Genomic DNA, 26,409 nt, shown 5'->3' on the forward strand with positions numbered 1-26,409 from the left:
TGGGAGGGTGGTTTGGGGGAAATTATTGGGAAAGGAGGAGAGCTGGCAGATTAGATGGACATGAGGGGGTGCAAGAGGAGGCTATAAACTTAAGGATAGTGTTGTTAGTGGGAACTTGAGGAGTGACAAGGTAATAACATTATTTTGTGCATACCCTCCTCAACTGGACTGTGAGGAAGAGGAGACGATGGCTTTTTGAGCAGAAATGGATGAAGAGCCTAGGGTGATATAAGAAGAAGAAAAGTAAAGTTGTTTGGTGGGGATCTAAATCAGCCCATGTTAAAGAGTAGAGAAATGATACAGTGGGAACACAGAAGATGAGGAGTAAGGGAGAGTATAGTAGATTTTGCCACAGCACTTGATTTGATAATAGGTAACACATTTTTAGAAGTAAATCAACATGTAACTTACAGCAGTGCAGGGAAAAGGGCATAGACTTTCTAATGTGTTGAAAATGTTTTTTGAAATAAATAAAGAATTGCAAGCGCTGTGTGTGAGCATAGCATAAAATGGTGGTGAACAGAATAAAACCATAGCAACCAGCACCAAGGATAAAATATTGAGAGTAGGTGAGGGGATGTTGGGCAGAATGACTGGAAGGGAGGCCATCCAGGAATAAAGAGATATTGTAGAGGAAGAGTGAAGTGTAGGGTGTAATAAAGACTAGGAAAGAGGCAAAGAAGACATGGTACCAATCAGGGAGGGAGGCAGATCCAGAAATTGTACAGAAGACAAACAAGGAGGCAAACAGGAGAGTGGTAATGACAAAACTGAATAAAAAAGAAGGAGCAAGAATATTTTTTAGAATAGCAAAGGCTAGGAATAAAACAGGGATAGATTTTGTCAAATAAATCACATACAAGATGAGCACGATGTACTCTTGAATGAGCATGACATGATCAAGAATAGATGTTAGATGAAGAAAATCCAAGGGTGGTAATTAAGGATTAAGTACCAAATGAAGGATGAACACCAAGCACAATGAGTGGAAGAAGTAAAGGAGGTACTGAAATGAATTAAGAATTGAAAAACCCAAGGAAGATTGGAAAAGTTTAGGGGAACAGAGAGCAGATGTGTGGTCAGATCTAATGAAGATCTATGAATGGGAGAAAATAACCATAGGAGTGGTGTAGCAGTGTGATTGTTCCTTTTTATATGGAGATATTCTGGATTGTGGAAACTACATGGGGAAAAAACGATGTCACATATGATGCAAATCTGGAAAAGTGTCATATAGAAAAAGCTCAGGGAAGAGACCACTGTAGGGGAGGAGCAATTTGGATTCATGCTAAGCAGTGGAGCAACTGATGAAGTATTTGCATTGAGACAGCTCATAGAGAAGCATTGTGAAAAACACAAAGGCCTGCATGTGAAGATGGATGATGACAGCATCACACATCAAGTAGTCTGAAGGTGCAATAAGGAAACAGGACTACCAGAGATGTATGTGGGGATTGTCCAAGACATATATGATTGATTGAGGATCTAGGTTAGAAGCAGTGTCAGGGTATTAGACAAAAATCCAGTTAGAATAGTTCTGCACCAGGGATCTTCTTTATGTTCTTACCTCTTTCGTTATGGATGGGCCGAGTCATAGGATAAAAGGCCAATCCCCCTTCTGCATGCTTTTTGCTGATGACATTATTTGTATAGTACCAAAAAAAAAAAGAGAAGAATGGAGAAAGGGCTTTGCTAGGTAAAGGACTGAGGAGAAAAAGGAAGAAGACGGAATATTTGGGATTCAATTATGACCAGGATTTAGAAGTTAGCCTGCAGGAAGAGCTATTGAAAATGGTGGAAAAATTAAATAAGCAATATCAGTGATACCAGAATATGGATGTAGAGATAAACTATTCCATTCACACTGCACTCTGTAGGTTATCAGGAATAATACATGATCAAATAATCAAGACACAAGGGTTCAAGTATGGTTTTAAGAAAGTGTTAAGACTAAGCAATGATGTATGGAGCTAACACTTCGGCAGTACAGGAAGTGCAGGAGAAGTTGGACGTGGAAGAAATGAAACATTTCAGATGAAGGTGTGGAGTTTTAAAGAATGACAGAAAAAGAAATGAGACAAGGAGGAATATGTAATAAACGTGCAAAAATGTAGAAATTGTATGGACATGTGCTGAGGAGTAACAAAAAACAGGTGGCCAAAAGAGAGATGAAATGCACGTAAAGGGGTAGACAAAGCGGAGGAGGCTAAAGTGGAGATGGATGGATAAAGTAAAAGAAGATTTGAGGGAAAGGGTATGACCTGGGGAGGAGGTGCAGGACGGAGCTGTATGGAGAAGGATAGTCAAAAACAACAACATCACATACCGTAGAAGTGGGAAGAAATAAAGAATAACAAGATTACAAACTGCAAAATAAGGGTCATTTTTTTTTAAAACACATTTTGCATGCTTTTATTGCGCAGTTCCTGTCTTAAAATGTCAGAGATGTATTTTAAAGGTGACTGGTTGGTGAATGACTGTCCTGGATGAACAACAGAATTCTGATAATATCAGAGGCATCCGAATTCCTGAATCTGGAGTGAACTTACTAAAGATTCAAGAACTGTTTTTTTTTTTTTTAATAATAATAATATATATATATATAAAAATCAGACCTGGGTTGTTTGGTTACTATTCAATCCACTGAGTGCCTGAAGTATATCTGACTCATCGATAAGATGGCTTTATTTTATTTTGGAGCTTCTATTCCATTTATTTACACTTTTATAAATACTGGGGTAAATTCTGTTTTTTCCACAGAAGTAGTACTGAAAAACATATTCACAATTTATAATGAAATGAAGTAACATAATCATTATCCCACGAAAGTATATTTTTCATAAATAAATCTCAACTTCCGTTTCTCCTAATGTGTTGTAAGACACTAGAGGTCGCTGTTGCCTCTTTCAACCCAACAGACAGACACACTGCACACAGGGTAAAATCACCAAGAAGATATTTCATATTTTTCTTCTTTAAATAGTGTTCCTTTAGCACGACAGCCACCAATAAACACCAGTAGATCAATACTAAATCACTACAATAATTACACTAAAATACACAGATCTCTCCTCCACTCCTCCCAGCAAGCTCAGTCCTACTACCTCCTAAGCCCGGCTCGCTTGCTGCATTCACAACAGTCTTTTATATAGTCCTTGACCTGAAAGTGCTTCTGTTCTTCCTCCCACTTCCAGGTCAGCTGGAGAATTTAGGTTTTAATTAGCCCGGATGTTCTCCGTGGCTTCCGTTGTCATAGTCCATTAGTACTTCCGGGCAAAGAGAGAATTTGTTCTCCCACTAACTTCCCACAGCATCCCCTGGCGGTGCCCGTGGTACCCAGCAGGGCTGTGCTGTCAAACTCCAAGTCCCATAGTACCCTGCGGGCATCCAGGGCACTGCTGCAGTCCAGGGAAGCTGCCATCTATCGTCTTGGGGGAGGTAGCGTCTTTGATAAGCTGCCTTACCCCATCGTTCCAGTACTGGGGCGTCCCGGCCAGGATAAACTGCTGGCCATCACTTACAGTGTGTTTAATGATAATAAATGAAGTCTAAATGAGCATTATCACTAAATTGACAAAGAAAACATTCATTTGCCACAAGATCAATTTAGTTTCCCCTTGAAAATGTCCCAGTTGGTATTTCTCAGTTTATACTTGGAAAGATAAAATCACGAAACCATGATCATCACTTCTCATTTGCTACACATTGTATTTCATTAAATGATATCTTACTATTTGATACTTCATAACTGAGAACAATGTAGCAAAAGGCAAAAAAGAGGGGAATTAGAATTTCCTGCTAAAGATCATCTTAAAATAAGTAAAGGCATGAAATGTTGAAGATATGGTAATAGCAGCTGGAATAAATGCTAAATCTTCAGTTTAATAATAACAATATCATGTATCCTCCATTCATTTGCCCACTCCAAATTAGCAAAATCATTATTACCTTCTGTCTCTCCTTTGCATTTTTCAGCTTCATTTGATGTTATTTATCCATTTTGCACACTAAGGACCTCATTTCAACCATTAGATCATCTCTGTTTGCCAATCATGCAATGCCAGCTGAACAGATTTTCACAGAATTTTGCATATAGGTTTTCATTGGTCCAACTTAAAAATTGATGGTGATCAGGGTTGTAATGGGTGGTTGGCAGTGCAACCTAAACGCTACACAATAGAAATCTGAATGCACAATAAAGCTGAACCAACTTACAGTCCAGGCTACGTGACATTTTCAGAAATTTCTGAAGGATGGTGGTAAACGGGAGGCGGGGATATCATGCCAAGGTGGCTGAGTCAAAATTCATGACGTTGTTAATGCATATTACAATTGACACAACTTAAAGTAGGCATTAAGGTAACTCAAATGTTTCATTGAGAAATGGGGTGTTTTTTGGGAAGGGGGGTTGGGATTCAGGTAATGAATTTGGCATATTCTTTAGGTTTGGCCCAACTTATAGTGAAAGGGTACATTTCATGTCAGTGACTCAATGGGGTGAGGGTGGATGTGGTGTGATGGTAGAGCAACACAGAAATCACACATCAATTAAACAGCTATATCTACTTTCACACTATTTTATATTTACATTATTTGTCATGCAATTTTAATTAAATACATGCTTTATAGAGTTTCAGGATTTTCACTTGGGAGTCATGATTGGAGGGCCAGTAATACAAAAAACATGCAGTATTCCAAAACAGCTGAAATTTTACATGGGTATTGCAATTAACCCAAATTAATATACAGAATTTATGATGTTTCATTTTGAATAGCGGTTCAATAGAAGGAACAACACAAAAATGGTAGATTTCCTCAGCTTACCTGCCAGAATAATGATCTAGAATTCATGGATCCAACTCAGCAGGGACTTACAGCAATCACAGAATGCAATCATACACAAAAAACAATGAGAGTGGAGAAATTGATAAGAGAGCCAGAAATGATAAAAGGGTCAACACTCAAAAAGCACATAAATATTGCTTTCTTATCTTAAATCATTATAGAAATATATCCAGAAAACATTGAGTACTTTGGCTAGTTTAAGATAAGACCAGTGTATGATATTTCTTGAATGGATTGAATTTTGAAGAAAAATTAATATTAAATATTTATAAAATTAATCTAACAATAAACACTATTAATAGTAGTCTTCAATTATGGGGTAATAACTGGGAGCAGGCAATGGCAATTTAGCAAAATAATTTACACAATTTTACACTTCAAGATTAGAAGTAACATTTACCTACTAATGACAGGTACCTCTAAGCTTGTCACAGCATAAAAGCTCTATCCCACTGATATACATTATAAACTGAATGACTTATTATACTGTGCCATATCTTTATAACAAGTAGGAATTCATGTAAATTGCAACTAATATGAAATATTTTCTATTTTATTTCAGGATCATGGAGTTTGCAGTTTGAGAAAGGGAACAGTGTGGTAGTACTCCGCAGTTTGCTTTGGCTTGGTCTTACATTTTACCACATCCCTCTGACTTCCCATCATGGCTACACTTATATAGGCACAGGTCAAAAGAACATAGACTTCCCATTTATGTTATAAAACATAATATATGAGAACTCCAAATGGGATTACAAACAACTGTATCACCAAATTTCAACCCCAGCATTCTTAATCAGAAATAAAAATTTTGATCTATGCATTTATTTTATTAAAATCAATGCTAACTTTAATCTGTTCATCTTTATTTTTTTAAATATTTATTATTTTGTGTAAAACTTTTTACGATAAACTGGCTCACATTGCACAACCACCAAAAACAAAACTGAACTACTGTCAACCCTAATAAAGTGAGTTATTAATATACAGCATGTGCCAACTGTGCAAACATCAAGAGAATAAAGCTTGTCAAAGTACAGGATAATTTACGTCTCAAAAATAAACAAAACAGAACCCACCGTTCATTCTTGCACCAGTCAGGCAGTCCTTGGCTAGATGGCTACCTCAGTCATACTTTATTCAACTTTCAGTAAGCAGCCGAAGAAAAAAAATGTTGCTTCCTTCACATATACTATAAATGCAACTTAGTTAGATTTAATGTCTTGTTTATCTACATGCCATGTATTATTTCTTTTATCTACAAGAGATGAGATCATAAGGTGGACCCCCAGAAATAAATACTACAAAAATCAATCTAAAAGGCATGCATCTTTATTAAGAAAATGTTACAAAATGTACAAAGTAAAATTTTACTATCTGCATCAATTTATCCTAAGAATAAAACTGGTGCATACCATTGTGATGCCCTGAATGTCCACAACCTTGGCATTTTCTATCTCCTGGGATATCAATAATCATACACCGACCAGGACTAGAACAATGAGGACACAAAGAACAAGTTACTCTTGCACAAAAAGTGCAATTGAAAGTGCATTTATTTACAACAATCCAAACCGTGTCCCAAAACGTGCAATGCACCCACTATTCAATAAATACTCTGTAATACAAACACTGCATATGGATGTTAAAAATCAATAATTAGGTCCATATAAATATGGTATGTTAAAACCAAGATATATAAAAAAATTGAGAACTGGCTTACTTCCTTAAGTTGCCTCATGTTCTCCCCCTGCTGCTTCTCTCTCCAGTCTTGGGTCTGCTCAGCAGAGCCGAGATGCTGACCAGCACAATCCCCTCTCTGGTTCTCTTCCCAGCCACCCCAACTGGGATGTTTAGACCCCAACTCCATCCCCCTTCCATGGTCTCTTGTTGTTGGTGTAGCCTTCCATTATGCTGCTCGGATTCTCTCTCTTCCTCCCATCATGTCAGGTAACAAAGGGCACTATACTAATAGCCTCGAATGTCAGCAAGCCAAATGCTCTTTTTAAATTCTTTTACAAAATAAAGTAAATAAAGTGGAAACAAAGTCAGAAATACTTTTAAGCACTATAAAAAAAACACAAAAAAAACCCAAAAAAAACAAGTTAACGTTTTACTCTAAACTAGTGCCCTAAACAAGTGACATACAAAGTCATACATGTTGTATAAGTACAAATAATACTGGGAGAGTAAAAAGAAATAATTTAAATGATGCTAGGGGTGCTCCCATTCTCAAACTTTTTCTAGAAGAGAGGAGAAACAAGCATTGAATTACTTGTTAACATTGATAAAAATGAAGGTTAAAACAAAATGTGAACAGAGCTCCGCAAAACCGATCCTACCTTCAGCAAGCCAAATGTGCTTTAAGATAATCTATATATATAAAAATGGAATGGGTGGGTCGTCGGGTGGGCCTTTTTTTCATTCCGTCGTTTTTTCGACGTTTTGAAAATGTAGAATGATTATTTGATTTTTTTGTTTTTATTTGATCGTGTCTATGTAGCCGCCGTCGTAATAAAGTATCGCTAAAATCGTCATTTATCGTAATTTATTTTTGACGTATAACGTCGCCGTCGTCGAGGTCAGTGATACCAGTGCAAAAAATCTGCTTACGGTTGAAAGACACGCCCTACTCACTGGACAGTTAAAAACACCAATCAAACTAACGATGACATCAAGTATTACCCAATCAAAAGTAGGAAAGGAGGCATCTTCATAAAATGCGTGTGGGATGATTTGCATGAGACGCTGCTTTAAAAAAAAAATGATAAAAAAAATACGGGATAAATCCCGTCCAGTATTGATTCAAAACGGGACGCGCAATTTCATTCTCAAACGCGGCACGATTCCGTATTTTAAAGGACGGGTGGCAACCCTACAGTGCCAGGTAACCACCCATACAATCACATTGTGATTCAGACTAGGAATGCAATGAATGTAATTACCCCGATCTACATACAAGGCGAAAGTCTTGCAACATTCAAAGATGATGGTTTGGGATAAGTACATCATACAACATAAAAGAGCTTATGAAGCCTTGAACCGAAAAAAGCAAGATCTCAGAGATCGTAAAAAAAAAATAGGAGCTAATGTCGTTTTACTCGCTGTACATTTTAGTCAAACATTACCAGTTATTCCACGAGGGAGACCAGCACATCAACTCAACGCGTGTTTAAAATCCATGCTTCTCCACGCTCGGTTATATCTCGCGTGTTCTCGGGTAGGTGCACCAAAAAATGTATACATTTAAGCATGTAATGGGCAAACAAAAAATGAGGTATACCCGAAGGCACAGCAGTAGTACTTAATGTAACTTTACTTCTTAAATGTTAATGTTTTACTGTTTAATAATTTATACGCTTCTTATATGTTGTTCAAATTCTTTTATCAAAATACCACTGACAGCGCAATGCACGATAACATCGAGTGAATACACCATACGCATCTGCCCACGGCTGCCCTGCTGTGCGCAGATAGGACTTGATTGTACAATAAAATAAAATAAAGATAAAAAGACTAAAACAATCATCACCCATAAAGCGGATAGTAGACGTGACGTACTATATGTGTACCACATTTCAAGTGTATAGGTGAAACGGTTTGTGAGCTACAGGTCATTTAAAATCCTGGACAGACACACTAATTGCCACGGTAGCAAATTACAGAAGAAGATTTTACTGTTTAATAATTTATATTTATATGAAATGTGCTTCTTATATATTACTTCATATTCTCATATGATAATGATGTTAATGTTTATATTGATTTCTGTGTTATTAAAACTGCATGTATGTGTGTATATGTATATATATATATATATATATATATATATATATATATATATATACGAGCTGTATATACCCGGCGTTGCCCGGGGCAGAAGTAACCTAATCGGTCAAACACTTACATATATACCAAAGTAAACCTAATCGGTCAAACAGTTACATATATAAAAAAAACCGAACCTAATCGGACAAACAGCTTCATATATACAGAAGCGAACCTAATCGGACAAACAGCTAATCTATATACATAAGCAAACCTAATTGGTCAAACAGTTACATAAATACAAAAGCAAACCTAATCGATGAAACAGCTTCATATATACAGAAGCGAACCTAATTGGTCAAACAGTTATGCATGTGCACAATAATTTTACAAAGATTATGCGTGTTAACAATCATTAAAAAGAAAAGATTGAGGAACTCTTCTTCTATATGTGATGAAGCTGGATGAAGCTGACTTGACGAAGACGTAGGTGGCATAGATTGGTTTTTCTAAAACAGAAGAAAAAAATGAGTATCTATTATTATTTTAAATTAGAATGAAAATGAGAACCTTGATTAGAGATAGATTATCCGTATTAAAATATGTGCATGAATAAACTTTTGCTAACTCTCTAGCAAAAGTTTATTCATACAAATTGGCATGGGATGGCTTTGTGAAAAAGTAAAAATTAGATAAAAATAAATTGAGAATGCGTACTTCGATTTGACTGAGATTATCTGTAATGATGAAAAAAAAGTTTAGTATGTTTTTTTTTCCATACGGGAAGGATGTAAAACCTTACATAGGCACCCTTCAGCCCGTACTGAAGGGTAGTGTCAGATTCTTACTGACTAAAAAACACCCTTTTTATTCCACAGCTACCCCAAAAACCACTATTAGGCATTACTTTGGGGTGGCAGTAGTTTAGTTTTGAAACAGCTGGGTCCTGAAAAAAATCTGTCTTATTAGTGGCTTCATCACATATAGAAGAAGAGTTCCTCAATCTTTTCTTTTTAATGATTGTTAACACGCATAATGTTTGTAAAATCATTCTGCACATGCATAACTGTTTGACCAAATAGGTTCGCTTCTGTATATATGAAGCTGTTTGATCGATTAGGTTTGCTTTTGTATTTATGTAACTGTTTGACCAATTAGGTTTGCTTATGTATATAGATTAGCTGTTTCTCCGATTAGGTTCGCTTCTGTATATATGAAGCTGTTTGTCCGATTAGGTTCGTTTTTTTTATATATGTAACTGTTTGACCGATTAGGTTTACTTTGGTATATATGTAAGTGTTTGACCGATTAGGTTACTTCTGCCCCGGGCAACGCCGGGTATATACAGCTCGTGACCTCATATAAATGTGCCCTAGCAGGGGCATGCAACACATGCTCTCCTGATAATGGTTCCTGTTTATATTAAATACATACTGTACAAAAAAGACACAACAGACCCTTGAAGCACTCGGTCATTCCTGCTCCTCATATTGCTCAACAGGTATGATCTGTGGCACTAGTCCTATCACTCCTCTCCATCGCACTGTCTCAGTCATACAATTCTACCACTCCCTTCTTCTTCCCCTTAATTTTTCCTCTGTTTTTCTCAGTCTTTTTCTTCCTTTTCAATCTCGCGCTCAGACCCCTTTTAACCTTGTGAGTGTACATGCTTTCCATAATGATCCATGAACTGTCAACAAGGAATGTCTGTGCCGACTACACTCACATGAAAAAGAGCAATCGGCCAATTTCCCATTAAACACTCCAGTGCCACGTAGCTTTTCGCTGGCACACACCTACACCCACAACATCAGAGCTGCACTGTTTTGACAAAAACTTTGCACAGCCACAGACACATGACACATTATGCCACAGTTGTTGAAAGAAATAGCTTCTTGCTGCTGAGCCTCTCCCTAACTTAACATATAATGAATTACCAGGAGACAAGCACAAATTATACATGTGGCCAGTGCATCACTGGAAAGTATTTAAAAAATATTTAATTGCTTCACAAGGCCTTCTTTTGTAGGTCATAATAAACAAAGGTTAGGGAGATTCAAGAATCAGAAAAACACAGCAATTTAAATGTCAAATGTATTACCACAGGTATCAAATCAGAGCAATCTTATGACTGACAAGAAAAAAGCTGTGAAATCATGAATAGTGGTTAAATGCATGGTCCAGAAAATATATTAGATATGAATATTGAACATTGAATCATGGCCTGTAAGGAATTAAAAAACCTTCATGATAAACATTTTGGAAATACTGTCTAGCCTTATTCTTATTGCTTTTCATACATCTTTGGAATACCCTCCAAAACAGAATGTGGAAGCCTCGGTCAGGAAAACAGGTCATCGAGAGTTTCAAACTCAAACATGACACTCTCCAGTTGGTGGGTCGGCAATGGTGGCCAGCTCACTTCCCGTTCAGTTCATCATCTCCCTCTTGTACAAAAGCCAACAAGAGGCTCTCTATGCTTTCTCTGGACTGCTGTTCTTCTGTCCCAGCCTGTTATTCCCTTAATAGTTAGCAGACTCCACATCAAGTGTGTGGGATATCCCTGACAGCCCACCTCCACTGGAAACATCCAGATTTGCCATCCTTTGTCCTTGTAGCTGTTTTTTGCTGTTCTTCCAAACTGTTGCCTTCTCATATGCTTCTTCCCACTGTACATTCAACTCTACTATTATTTTCTTCCCAGCTGTTCACCAGATATTCATGTCTGTTCTCAGGGCAGTGAACAGTACAAACTTAGGGAACCAGAGCTTCCCACCCAGGTCAGCTCTTATCTCCCATTTTTTGGCTGATGGACGTAGGATAGAAATAGTAGAAATCTGTCATCATTTCTTCCAATGTCACATGGTTGAAGTCACCACATATTCTAACTGCAGGTTTGGAGTGAGTCATCATTAAGGTGTTGGTGACATAATTAATCATTTCTGTTACCAGGTCACCATTTGAAGGGAAAAATATAAATGTTAATAAGTATGATGTAATTTTTCTCCCTTGGTAAATACCTTGGATAAATTCCAACAGTCAGAATTTCAATGTCTGAATCACAAGCTGTAGTTTTAACTGTAATATGCTCCAGTTTACACCATTCCTCATGTGCTTTTTCCCACACCACACTGGCTCTCTGCTTGAATAACATGAAATCCATCCAACATTAAAACAGCGTCAGGTATATTAGCTTTAAGCCAGCTGTCAGTAAAGAACAAAATGCCACTGTACTTGTGTGCTCCATGACTTGCTATAAGTGCAGACAGTTCATCCATCTTATTTGACAGCAATCAAATATTTGTTCGAACATTTCCCATTACAATAGATGGCAGACCAGTTCTAAAACCATTTCACTTGGCTTTTACTCTCACGCAGACACATCGCCCTCCCTGTCAGTAAACACAGCTCCTGCAGTAAAATGTAACTGAGCTGTTTACGCACTCACGATCACAGTGCAAGTAATGGATTATGGGAGTATTTAATACAACCCTATTTAATCTTCTGTGTCTAACTGTTTCAGATGTTGTAATCATAAGGCAGCCACCAGCTCCTCTTCGCAATTCCCTCCAAGTTCGCTACCCGTTCAAAGTGCAGTCTCATTGTTAAATAACCTGGACTTTCTCTTATTCTGCAATTAAAAAAAATCGTGAGTTGTACATTCTTAACAAAAGCAGAAATATAACTCTTTTGTCATTTTCCTATTAATTCAACTTATCCTTTGAAGTTTGCTTCCTACCACAGCAAATTACGCAGAATGTAGGAAAGTTAATGTGTGAACTACTGGTCTAGTAGTGACTAGTTAAAAGGCTGTGGCTTTAGGAGTCATTAAAAAAAAAACAAAAAGAAAAAAACACACCCATTTGGGAACCAGTGGGGAATGCTGGGAGATGTAGTCCGGCAATAATGCCCTAATAGGGACCATGGGTGCCACAAGGGGACACCGCAGGTAGATGCACTCACTAATACTCACTAATAAGTGGGACTTTCATATGACCTGGAAGTACTTCCATTGGGCAGTGACCCTGGCACCAGAGGTACTCCCTGGTCCTTAATAAAAGGGACCACACTCCCTTATCCAGGAAAGTCGGAGCTGGGAGGACACAGAGAAACACTCGACTGGAGGAGGGCAGTGTGGTGGTGACAGGAATTGGGAAGTGGTATTGTGTTTTGTGGAGAGAGACAACCTGTCTTTGTACTTATGTTACTTTGTGGAGAAATTGGTAAATAAACCATTCTTTATTTGAAACCGGGACTCTCTTTGTGATTGTGTTTGGGGCTCACTGACACCCCTGGGTCTATCACATTAGAGGGTGCCATGTTCTGGGATGGTATTGGTGTTGCAATGTATATTTAAGGTTAATTTTGCTGTATTTTTTAAGTCTGAAGGCGTCTTGTGTGTGGATGCTAAGATGGCAGCATGTTGGCTACTGGTTAAGAGCAACTGCTGAATGTTATTTATGTGTGCAGTATATGACCTCTGTTAATATTATTACTTCATTTGAACTTGATTTTTGTTACATTTAGCTAAGATAATGTGGAAAGTCAATTAAGTTACAGATACACATTAACATGCAGCTGTTGAATCATCCAACTGTGATGCAAACTGTTCTGCTTGTTTCAGTTCATCTGCCACAAGGCCGGTAATATTAAGGGACATACCCTTGATCCAAAGGAAAACAGTATTATTTTATAGTGAAACAATCAGAGTTTTCCCAAGACTTCCAGTTACAGGGAGAATGAGTTCATCAGTGAGAAGATGGGGCTTCTTTGATTTTTATACAGAGAGCAATACAGCGCAAGATGCATGAAATGCTTTGACAGATGCAATTTGATTTGACTTGACTTAAATTCTAACCGTTTTTATTGGGAAAATGCATCTGTCTTACCAACACAGGAGGAACAATTGGTGCTCAGTTGCTGCTGCTGCAAATTGGCTGGCTTAATGGAACTGTTCATTAGCACTGCGCTGCAGATATAACACAGCAGCTGCATTGGGTCTGCTTCCTTACTTTAAAATCAATATAAAACATAATACTCTTGTAATGGCAATGTTTTGCATTTGTTATCTTCCTTTTAAATCAGCAGTTACACCTGAACTGGCATTATTTCTGCCATACCATTTATCCTTTGGATATTGATTTTTTTCTTGCTAGCATTGGTGCATTTCTTGATCAGAACAGGTGGTGTTAAAACTCACCAAGCTAAGCTGCATGCCACGCAGTAGCATAGAGATGTGGTAATTACAACACCATACACTAGATTCAACATTGCACAAATTTCATTACATATTTACTGTGTTTATTTATTTTGTTCCAAATTACAATTACAGTGAAACAGCTTTTGACACAATTTTATTCATAACATCAAAGAATAGTTGGTTAGCTAACTAGGTGTGACAGGAAACATGCAAAAAAGCGCAGAATAAATGGGTTCTGGGCATAGGCAATTCTAAAACAGGAATAAAAAGATTCAAGGAATTATCAGTAAAGATTATTTCCCAACTAAAAACAAATAATAATAGAACATGTTTAGAGACGCAATGTTTTGGCTGTACACCCTTCATCAGTTGTGTTGTTTTACAGATGAACACTAACAGTCTTTCACTAATCCATAGAATGCTTAGTAAAAATGAATTAAAAGATAAATATGAAATTATGCTAGTAAGAAGCATTCTGTGTCCACTGTATTAAAGTGTATTTTCATTCAACTCTCCAATTGTGTGAAGTACATCAATATATGAAAGTGTAATTCAACACGAAGTTCTCCCTATCATACTCCGTCCCATTATCCCATCTAATCTCATTAATTTGAGAGGTTCAAGTTGGGATATCACAATAATGACCTAAAATGCTATCTCTCTAAATGTGAAATAAAAAGGAGGCATGAAGTGCGTCTGCTGAGTGCAGACCTTGTTGATGATGTCAACAAAATGAATTTTTAAAACCGTTCTGCTATTTAAGCATAATTTCATGGGCAGAAGACTTTTTATCATTACACATCAAATGTTCATGGTGCGGTTTATCATTACAAATATGGCTTTATATGGATTGATTGTTCCCTTGGAGAAAACTACAAGCCACAAAAAATTAAACACACAGATGGTAAGTTGTTCTGCAATATAAGTTCAAAGAGGACATTTATTCTGGAATTAATTTGCTTGTGGGAATGACAGTATTTAATTCAGAAGTGTATTCCTTTGATTAGCCGATCACTGCTTAATTTATAAAATTGCTTTAAATTGAATGTCAATTGTTATTCCCAAGTGTCAAACCTACCCCTGTATTACTGATTTTCATTACAATAACAAAATTTGTGTAAGATGAAACTTTTTCTTTGACCATAGTTTTTTTTGGTATTTATACACTGGGACAGATTGCATACTGTATACCAAGATTTATGAAGCATGATATGAAATATAACAAACAGCTTTATTTGGCTATTGCTTTTATCCAAAGTGATTAATCAATCATTCATGCACTGAAGAAATTGATCCAGAGTGACAGTTTACAGTTTCAGTGTTTCTAGGTTAAAAATGAGCCTTTAGAACAGGGGTGTCGAACTCCGGGCCTGGAGGGCCGCAGTGGCTACAGGTTTTCATTCTAACCCTTTTCCTAATCAGCGAGCAGTTTTCACTGCTAATTAACTCCTTTTCCATTCATTTTAATAGCCCTGTTTTTAAGGAATCAGTCCTCAAATTGATTCCTTTCTTCAGCAGTCAAACAGAAATGAGACGTGAAATGAGCCAACAGATGACCAGCTAAACTGGGATTTCAAACTCCAACCAATTTCACTCCAAACAGTCTCTTAATGAGAAGCTGATTCTTGCTGTTAATTAAGCCCGTTATTTAATTCCATGGCTTGTTGCTGCTTTCATTCTGCCACAGCAGACATTTCCAAATCTGTTGATTTCTCTGTTTTTTCTAAGAACATTTTCAAAATGTTTTGGTGACCTGAGAGATCAACTTTACTGAGACCTTCACCTTTATTTATTTTCAGATATTGCGTGATGGGCACAGGTGAGCTGGTCATATGATGGCTTGTTTGATGTCTCATTATTGTTTGGATACTAATTAAGGAAAAAGAGAAAATTAAGGGGCCTGAGTCAAGTTAATTAAAACTAAAGCAAAAGAAGTTAATTAGCAGTAAAAACGGCTCACTAATCAAGAAGATGGTTAGTATGAAAACATGCAGCCACTGCGGCCCTCGAGGACTGGAGTTCGACACCTGTGCTTTAGAAAATACCAAAAACGCTTTAAATATTTTATTGGAGAGAAGATTCTGGAGATAAGTCAGCCACTAGTTTGAATGAAGACAAAACTGGGAATTAAGAAGACTCTGGTGTGAAGGCTGTGAGCAGACATGTTTGCAGCACTGTGGATTTTGTTGTTAAAAGGAGTGCAATGATTGCAATTTATACAGTATGATTACAAACAAGCATTTCAAAAGATTTAGTCTCAAATTTATAAATACACTGTAAGAACTTGGATCATGTCTACAAGGTTCCAACTGCCACTGGGCAAAATTGTAAGCAAAAAACGTTTGATTCTCACTAACGATTGATACAGGGTAAATATAAGGTAATGGTGTAAGAAAATTAAAATGACAAAATCTGCATACACTTGAAAACTTTTGTGGTATATGGCCGGCCGTTCTTCCCAGCCAATAACCCCACACCACCAGATGGAGCCCTCCCGGCAACATGGAGGTGCCCTGAATTCCAGCAGGGCATCATGGACCTTGGAGTTTTTCTTTACAGCCCTGCTGGATACCGTGGGGGCTACCAGGGGACGCTGCAGGGAGGCCCAGGGACTTGTACTTTCCATATAGCCCGGAAGTACTTCACAATCATGGGAACGGAAGAGATGATATACTTCCAGGCTGAAGAAAAGAAGAGTTTTGATCTGACCCAGAAGTGCTAAGAATCACATGGACTGGGGGGATCAGAAGCACTTCCAGGTCATGGACTATAAAAGGACTGTGGGAGATCCCAGCAGTGGGCTGAGTTGGGAGGAAGGGTGACTGAGCTGCTGGGAGTGGAGGATTGTGATTGTGTATCGGAATATTGATTATTGAGTATTATGGAGTGGGGGTGCTTTGTGCACAGTATTATTGCAATAAATAATTCTTGGACTTTTATCTGGTGTCTGGTCTGAGGGTTCAAGGAGACGACAGCGCCCCTATCTGTCACACTTTACAAAAACTGTTACCTTTAAAAGGTATAGTACATCTCAAATACAGCTGGGTAGCTTTAAAAATAAGGCTGAATATAACCAAAACCTAAATGGGTACAGCAAATGTCTTGTGAGAAAAATACATCAGAATCCTATAATTCTCAGGAAACAAAGAAAACTTAATTCCAAAATTAAAATCCGAAAAAGTAAATCTGATTTGAATTACTATTTAATATTACAATGTATACTTCAGAAATGTTACATAACTCATTATTTAAATAAAAAACAACATAAATAAAACCCATTATAACATAACTACATTGCGTAGTTCCATTTCATAATGATGAATATTACAAGAAATGGATTTCAAATATCAAGCCTCGCACTCACTATTTCTTTAATTTTTTTCTTTGAGAATTTCATTGCACCAGATTAGGTCTGAGGAAGAAGTATTAAAATCTCTAAAGAAAATAAAAATGATTTAGACTACTGTATAATACTTTCTCATTAGCCACAGAGATGATGCATACTGTAACTCATGGCACAAAGACATTTTTAAAACCCATTTATTAAAACTCATTACACCGTATGGTATCATATCTTGGTTAATAACAGGCAAATCAAGAGATTTCAACTAGGATTTAAGGACTTGGGTCATATCTACAAGCTTACAACTGCCATTTGTTCAACTAGTAAGAATACAAAATTGATACAGAGATAAATATAAGATAACATGGAGGAAGTAAAACTAAAATGACAAAATTGGCTTGCACCTGAAAATCTTAGGAAAACAGATCAGAGTTTGTCTTTAATGCCACAGTATATCTTAAAGATAGCAGGGAAGCTTTAAAAAAGCTTAATACATTCTAAAACTAAAGGGGTGCATCAAATGCCAACTATTTGACATTACAATTTATACCATAGAGATGTTACATAATGTATTACTTAATGAATAAATAAAAACATACTGTTTAATAAACTTGTGTGGCAGACCGCCGGGGCCCTTACCCAGCCAGGATGCCTTCGGCACAAAAGGACTGTGGGAGAGGGCTTATTCCAGACACTATCTCCCCCAGACCAATAGAGGGTAGCCCCCTTGTCTTGCAGCAGTGCCACGGGTTTGGAGCATGGAAGCTTAACCTTGCTGGGGCCATGGCCTCCGCCAGGGGGCACCTAGACCTTTACTGAGCTCTGTCTGGCAGCACTCCGCCACACCCGGAAGTGCTGCCAGAAGAAGGTTGTTGGATACCCGGAGACCTTCCAGATGACCTATAAAAGGGGACAGCTGCTACAACTCAATGGCCGGAGTCAGGTGGAAGAGGACAAGGCTTGCTGGAGGAGGAGTGGAGCCAAGAGAAAGGAAGAGAAGATTATGTTTTGTGTTTTGGACTGTGTTTGTACTGTGTTGTGGGGAGCAAGTGAAAAGTGCTTCAACACGGAAATAAAAACATGTGCTGAGCAACACTTGTGTCCCTGCCTGTCTGTGTCGGGTTAGGACAGCTGTACACACCCAGGTGGTCCACACCTGTTACACCATACTTCATCATAATTTACTTACTTCCATCTTTTATAAAGATGAATATTACAAGAAAAATGTTGCACATGTCAAACATTGTACTTCTGGTTTTCTTAATTTATTTCATCCAGGAAATCCTTGCAGTTGTGAGCTCCACAAAATACAAGATGTTTCCTCCCTCTCCTTACCAGAGGAACTGCAAAGTCCTACGTATAACACTACAGAGATGGTGGAAATGATGTCTAGATTAGAAAACAACATGACATGTTATAATATATATTGTGGAGATCCTACATAACTCAAAGATGAACATGTAAATAAAACCAATTACATCATAATGTATCATACTTTGCTTAGTTCCATTTCATAATGATGGACAAATATCAAACATCATACTCTATATGGTATGCCATATGCTATCATATCTTGGTCAACACTTGGCTTAGACTTATTTTATAATGATAAAAGCACAAGAAAAAGATTGCAAATGTCAAACATTGTACTTATGGTTTCCATTTTTTCCCCAGAATACCCTTGCACTTGGCAGCTCCATGAAATGCAAGATGTTTTCTCTTTGGCTCCCCCGCCCCCAGGAATTGTAAAATCCCATTCATTAGACTTTAGAGACGGTAGCAATGATATCTAGCATTGATAATTTCTACCATGACATTGTAGTATTCACAAAGGATATAACACCCTCACCATTAAAGAGTACCTCCAAATGAAGAAGGGCACATCAGGAAAGAAGAGGCCAAGTTTGACATACGGAGATGCAGCAGCCCTCGGACTCTTTACAAATGTGTTCAGGGAATGGTTATTATATAACATATAATCACGTGGTTTCGTTTATTCTTTTTATATTTTTTAATAAATCAAACTGATTTTGAAAAGAATCTTGTCATTGTTTCATTCTTTAAACATATAATCACATTCAGCAATTTGTTGAGTGGGATGCTTCTCTCTTAGTAGCAATAGTTCTTTGAAATTTTCTCTTTGCTATGCAATTATTAAGCAGGAATACAAGCGAAGTTTTCCTTGCATTTATAAAAAATACAAAAATGCTTTATATTACAAAGTATTTACTCAAAAATGAAAAACAGGACTCTGCTAATTAATAAAATGGTGAACAGTTGGCCAATGCAAAGACAAAAGGGTGAAACAAAACTTAGATAAATATGCATTTCATAATTGTTAGAAAGCAACTGTTACATAAATTTTAATATTTTATGAAGTAAGACTTATAATATAAATTAAACAATTCTGCAAGGCCAGCAGTGCCACTCAGTTTCCCTCTTCACTTGATCCCCAGCCCTTTATTCTTTTATTGGTCCAGCATGAATGTAATGGTGGGCAAGTTCATGCATTTATTTTTAACCTACAATTCACTGTTTTGTGTAGATAAAGCAGACAATTACGATGTAGACATTATGTAGAAATCACCATCTTTAAAAAGGCTTATAAAAACATCAGTTTTAAAACCCTAAGTCAGCCATCTGTGTTTCAGGCACATAGAGGAGATCACAGACAGTTTTAGCATATTACAGGAGTGGGACAAAACATTTAATGTTCAGGGAGGTCTGCGGTTGATTCTGCAAAGAACTGAGACTGAACCCTTGGAAACCAGACAGGAATATTTGTTAAAAAGATGTCTTATATGGCCTCTAACTTGCAGATACTCAAGATGAAATTATATAGAAATTCTGAGGCAGCTGCTTGGTACTGATCAAGTCAGTGCACCAGGGTCATTGGATCCCCATGCATTCTGCTGAAAAAGGAATCTGCATAAAAAGAGATGAAAAGGGGACCATTGCCAACATCCTCTAAGCAGTTACAGCAACTACTTATAGCAGGGGTGTCAAACTCCAGTCCTGGAGGGCCGCAATGGCTGCAGGTTTTCATTCTAACCACCTTCTTAATTAGTGACCTGTTTTTGCTGCTAATTAACTTCTTTTGCCTTATGTTAAATTTAACTTGACTCAGGCCCCTTAGTTCTTTCTATTTCCTTAATTAGCAGCCAAACAATAATGAGACACAAAAGGAGCAAACAGGTGATCAGCTAACCACATTATCTGAACATAAAGAAAGGTGAGGGTCTTGGTAAGGTTGATCTCTCAGGTCAATAATCAGAAATGGAAAAATCAACAGTTTGGTTAATGTCTGCTGTAGCAGAATGAAAGCAGCAGCAAGCCGTGGAATTACGTAACAAGTTTAATTAACAGCAAGAATTGGCTTCTCATTAAGAAATTGGTTGGAGTTTCAAACCCCAGTTTAGCTGGCCAACTGTTGGCTCGTTTCACATCTCATTTCTGTTTGGCTGCCATTTAATGAAGAAAAGAATCAATTGAGAGGACTGAATCCTTAAAAACTGGGCTATTAAAATGGAGGGAAACGGAGGTAACTAGCAGTGAAAACTGGTCACTGATTAGGAAAAGAGTTAGAATGAAAACCTGCAGCCACTGTGGCCCTCCAGGCCTGGAGTTTGACACCCATGACTTATAGGGCCCTAGAATTCCACGATGCAAAATTGAGTGCACAACAATATCCCATCGACTTTTATGAATTTGGACAACTTTTCTGCAAGTTTTGCCAACATACCATAGACAAAAAGATACTTGCAATGACCATGTCAAATCTAAAACCCATCTCAAGAACAAGGAGAAATTAAGATCAATGAGTTTTCCCCTTCAGGTAACAATAGAGGAAACAACAAAATCATCAGATGAAAGACGCCAGTTTGTGGAGAACGTGCTGCCAGAAAATGACAGCAGTCTTTATCAAACTCATTTGCCCCGAGTCTTTGAACAACATATGGACGCCGTTCTTCAAAAGATTTGTGGCAATAAAATTTATGTTGTAGTTAATGAAACCACAGATAGCCGAGACCATGTATATGCACCCGACCTGACACAGATTGGACACGGAGGCACACGTATAAAATACAGGTAAATAAACTTTTATTTTTCTTCAGCTGGAGGGCACGTCTTCCATGTGTCCCCCAGCCACAACACCGTCCCAAAGCACCAACACACAAAAGTAGAGCACTCTTCTTCTGCACCACCACTCCTCCCAGGCAACCTCGTCCTCCTCCACCCAACTCTGGCCGCTGAGTGGTGGTTGCTGGCTCCTTTTATTGGGCACTCAGAAGTGCCCCAGGTGTTTGATTGCCAACATTAGGCTGCACTTCCGGGTGTGGCGAGACCAGTGCCCAGAAGGATCCAGCAGCTCCTGCTGCAGCACCCCCTGGCGGTGCCTGCGGAACCCAACAGGGCTGCCCAACACTCCAACCCCCCATGAAGCCCTGGGGGAGTCTGAGGCACTGCTGCAACCCACTGCTGCCATCTAGCGTCCAGGGGGAGATATTGTGTTTCCCATGTTTGCTCCCCTGGAACATATGCTGCAAGGACGTCCCAGCTGGGCATGGGCCCCTGCCATCTGTCACAATATATATATATATACAGTGTACACAACAACAAAAAACATAAAATACCAAAAGCTTAGTTTAACTTTTTCTCTCCTGTACAAAAAGGCACGTAATTTATCAGTTCTGTCTCTTGGCTTAGTGCAGGTAATACTTCTCTCAAAGTATACTTATGGTTTGAGGAGAGTGATGCCTGGTTCTTTTCCTGGTCGGCTTTCTCCAGACAAATGGAATTATTTTGCAACACGCTTTCTTTCCTTTGTTCAGAAGGTCTCCTTCTCCACCGTTGGTCTCAACTTCAAGTTGCGGTTGGTACTGCAGTCTTGTCTTCAAAGGCTTTACACAAAATAGAAAAATTGTGCCTGCTAAGTCAAATGGTGATCAGTCAGTGACTGTTGTTTTCAAGGAAAACTGCGTGGTTTACGTATGGTTTCTCTCTTTTGCTCCTGTCCTTGCTGAGGATAGACTAATAGCAACCTTGTCCAAACTTCAACTCAGACAAGTATTCCACCTTTCAGTTCAGCACAGTTGCCCTCTGGTGTAAAGGGATTGGTTTGACATCTCTTGTGGCCACATTTACCAGCTATGGGTTCTGACTATGGGCAGCCAAATTATGGCCAGGTCAAGCTGTAGCATGGAGAGAGAAGAGTAGTTAATTATGGTGTTACAATGGTTTTCATAGGGAGGAATAGAGGTCATGTAATTGGCTTCATGGGTGAACTCTTGGTTGACCACTGGTGCAAAGTTATATCCCAACAATGTTACTCATTGTGCATTTGTGGTCCTTTCATCAGAACTTGAGTCCATTTCATGCCTAGTCGTTACATGGTTTGGAATCAGATAAGATATGGCTGCAGATGCTACATTCCAAAGGTAGGCTATTTCAGGCAAACTGAGACTTTCAATTGGTAATTGGTACGTCTGGCAACAGTGTATTTACCCAGGATTTTGGTTCCAATCTGGCAAAATGGATAATGCCAGTCTATCCTACAGTGGTCATTGTGGATCATGATCAATTTCTCCAGACACTTCATGTCCACAGAGGTTAATGTATTGTTCCAATGGTCATTTATGTTGGGAACAGCGTATTTCTTTAGAACTGGCACAGTTGTGGTTTCTTAAAACACTGCAGCATCGTAGATGAAAACAGGGACAAATTGAAGATGTCAGTGTACACCCATGACAGCTGGGAGGCGCATGACTTCATGATGTGGGTCAGGATGCGGTCTGGGCCAGCGGCATTGTGGGTTTAATTTGTTTAAACATTCTATTCACTTCAGCCCAAGTTACCAATTATATGTTGCTTTTAAGTAGTATTTTTCAGTTATAGGAGAGAAAATGTAGAAGAAATTTAAAATTGGGTAGCTACTTGATGGGTGTATTTATATATTTTATATTGTACCAGCCTACATTACATGTTGAATAAAATAGTATTTGGTATTTCTTACTCTATGTGTACCTTCAGCATCTTTCCTTGGTATCCTTGTATACCTGATCCTCTCTTGACCGTTGCTCCTTCTGTCGAATGCATTCCAGGAAAGCATGATTCTGAGATTCTGTCATTTTGTGGCTCCCTCCTCAGCTCCTGTCTGCTTTTATAGTTCACAACTTAGACAGAGGCAATCAACGTGCCTCCTACTCCTTTACTGCTCATGTTGTGTCTTACATTCACACTTTACCTTTTGATCGCATCACCAAAGCCAAACTGACCCATCAGATTAATTGGAGGAACCCTCCCCACCACACACACACACACACACACACACACACACACACACACACACACACACACACCAGACATTAGTGTTTTATTATATTGTAGATTACAGAAAATGGCACAAAATTGTTCACTTGAATAACAGGTATTAAGTGTCATAAAGTTTGTCTATTATTGTTATGGAATACAAATATTCTGATATTGTGACAGCCCTAATAATAGTACAGCTAAGTGTATAATGTACCATAACTCAAGTTTACTCACCATTTAGAGCAGTGCTCCGCAACCTTTTCTCACATAGGACACACCAAAGTTCTTCCTAGAATTCCGCGGCACGTCAAAAGCTAAAATATATAGCAGTGGCGTAGTTGGGGCGGGATCGGTCCGCTCCGAGCGCCAGCTATTTAGGGCGTCCAAACTACGGTAGTTTCCTTTTTTTTTTTGTTCCTTGAGGAGGCGCAAAAAAAAATTTCTTTCAGCTTTAGGGCGTCAAATTTTTCACCGCCCGGGCAACATGATCTCCAGCTATGCCACTGATATATAGATATTAATTTAATACACAAATTTTACAATAAATTTTCATTTTTTATTATAAGTATACATTTATTATAAGTATACATACATAAAAACTATACTATATTTACTTTTATGCAATCTTAATAATTATTATAACATAATGACTGATTAATGTGATACCTGCGCTTGTTTCAATGAACACAAAAGTTTTATATTCGGCTCAATATTTGACAGCGCAACCCGAAGTTCTTGGTCAAGATCTTTTAAGCATGACCGCTTATCATTTTTAATTAACACAAGAGTTGTTTGTCTTTTTTTGGCGTAACTGGGATGGTTTGAATTTAGATGGCGATTTAGTTTACTGGGTGCCATTGCCTCGTTTGATAGCTGATCGCCGCAAATGATGCATTGTGACTTTGGAGCCGTTTCGTCACCACACCACGAGAATCCATATCGAATGTAGTCTTCGTTGTACTTCCTTTTCACAATCTGCTTTGTTTTTTTTTTTGCAACACTTGTGCTGGGTTCTTCATCATCTGTACGTGAAGACGAATCTTTTCCACGTAAAAATTTATCCATATTTAAAGGGGTATAAAACTAAATATGAATCACACGAAGAACGTTAACCATACACAATTCAGCAACACAACTAATAGTAATGAATGATAACTACTGTTGCAACATGAGTGAATGCGACATAACACGACTAATACGTCGGCTTGAATTGAATCTAGGTGAGGGCACGGAGCGCTCTGCCTAGCAAAGCATACTACGGAGTTGTCTGGCGACTACGTAGGGCCTACGTCGTAGGTGCCAGGCGCCAGGCAATGGGATTTATTATTTCAGAGAAATGACACACAAAATTATGAAACCTTTAAATGGCTATTTACGCGAATATTTCATTGCACGTATTCTCGTTATTGTGTTTCTAAGGAGGACCATTGAAATATTATTTAGTTAGAAAATTGGTCAATCCTCCGAATACCGGTCCCAAATTATTTAACAACTCTTTTCCTATCGAGTGGACAATACTACACTGAAAGCCGCGAAAAAACATTTATTGCAAGACAATAACATGTATTTCCAATATTTTGTATTAATTCCAGCACAACAGCTGCAACGTCTCTTAGTGGTAACGGTTCAACACGGAGCAACTAAATGTTGTAGTTATCGCTGAACAAATGCATATAATTGCCGAAAAGATTGCGTTTGTGGCAGTTGCACGTATGTGATGACGTCATGATGCAACCTATATTTTTAAATAAGTAAGCTGGTTATAACTAACCTTATTGCTCCCGCTCCTAAATATTGTCCACTCGATAGGAAAAGAGTTGTTAAATAATTTGGGACCGGTATTCGGAGGATTGCCGAACATTGTCTTATTTGACCGCGTCACACCTGTATCGGCTCAAGGCACACCGGTTGCGGAGCACTGATTTAGAGGAATGTCTGAAGTTTTTAATGAAAATACATTTAAATAAATTAACCAAACAATATCTTTTCAGTCAAAACAGATTGGAAACACAAACCAATAAGCCTTGTCCTTTTTCTTTTTCCAGTTTATTACTCAATCCACTTTATAAAACTGATGTTATGGTGGTAGTGAGAAAACAACAAAAGTTTGAAAGATTCCATACACACACTTTAGGGGCAGGCCAACAAAAGAGTTTGATCAGTTAAAAAGGGTAATGATGTATATGGGGTAGTTTTGGGGCACTGAATGACACATTGGGACGTGACAGTTACTTCTCATTTATTTTAAACTTCTTACTCAAAATAAAACTCAAAAATTAATTGCATGGCAAACTGAAAATTCCAAATGACTATTGTTGCTAAAAGTGAAGTATCCCACACTGTAAAATAGTGATTATATTTTTAAAAAATAGTCAGAAGATTCTTTACAAAATCAGCTTAATTTATTAATAAATAAAACAAGCTTAACAAAATCTTTATGCCTTCCCTGCACACATTTTTTTAAAAAGTCTGAGGGCTGCTTCATCTCCACATTTAGCCCTTTTAGCCATGAAACTTGGCCTCTTCTTTCCCACTGTCTTCTTCATGTTTGTGTATTTTAATTTATTTATGTCGTCTGAGACCCCAACAACATCTTGATAAAAATAATCCATGCTGGATATAATCTCTAGGGTCTCTGAAGTGTCATAAACACAACTTTTCAGTTCATCGGGTAAGGCCAAAGAGGAAATGTCTCGTATAGCATTGCTCTGCAAAGCACAAGGACATTCTGAAAGGAAAAATAAATGGAAACCATGAGAACAGTGTTTGACTTGTGGAACCTTTTTCTTGTAATTTTCATCTTTATAAAATGGAACTAAGCACATATGTTATGTTATAAATGTGTCTGGTTAGAGTTGTCACACCAGCTATCTCAATTTCATCTATGTTCATTCAAAGCTGTGGGACACTGATAGGTACATGATCTCCATTCCATTAAAAT

The 26,409-nt window shown here is 37.9% G+C and overlaps 1 protein-coding gene across 1 annotated transcript in view; it reads left to right on the plus strand.

Moving 5' to 3' along the window:
* Positions 1 to 5,568, plus strand: part of LOC114649693 (radial spoke head protein 9 homolog) — a 32,290-nt gene extending 26,722 nt beyond the window's left edge. Inside the window, exon 5 of the mRNA XM_028799148.1 lies at positions 5,408 to 5,568. Coding sequence (XP_028654981.1) covers positions 5,408 to 5,568 — 161 coding nt within the window. The remainder of the gene's footprint in view (positions 1 to 5,407) is intronic.
* Positions 5,569 to 26,409: the final 20,841 nt, after the last annotated feature.

Source organism: Erpetoichthys calabaricus, chromosome 3 (genome assembly GCF_900747795.2).
Source record: "Erpetoichthys calabaricus chromosome 3, fErpCal1.3, whole genome shotgun sequence".
NCBI classification, from domain to species: domain Eukaryota; kingdom Metazoa; phylum Chordata; class Cladistia; order Polypteriformes; family Polypteridae; genus Erpetoichthys; species Erpetoichthys calabaricus.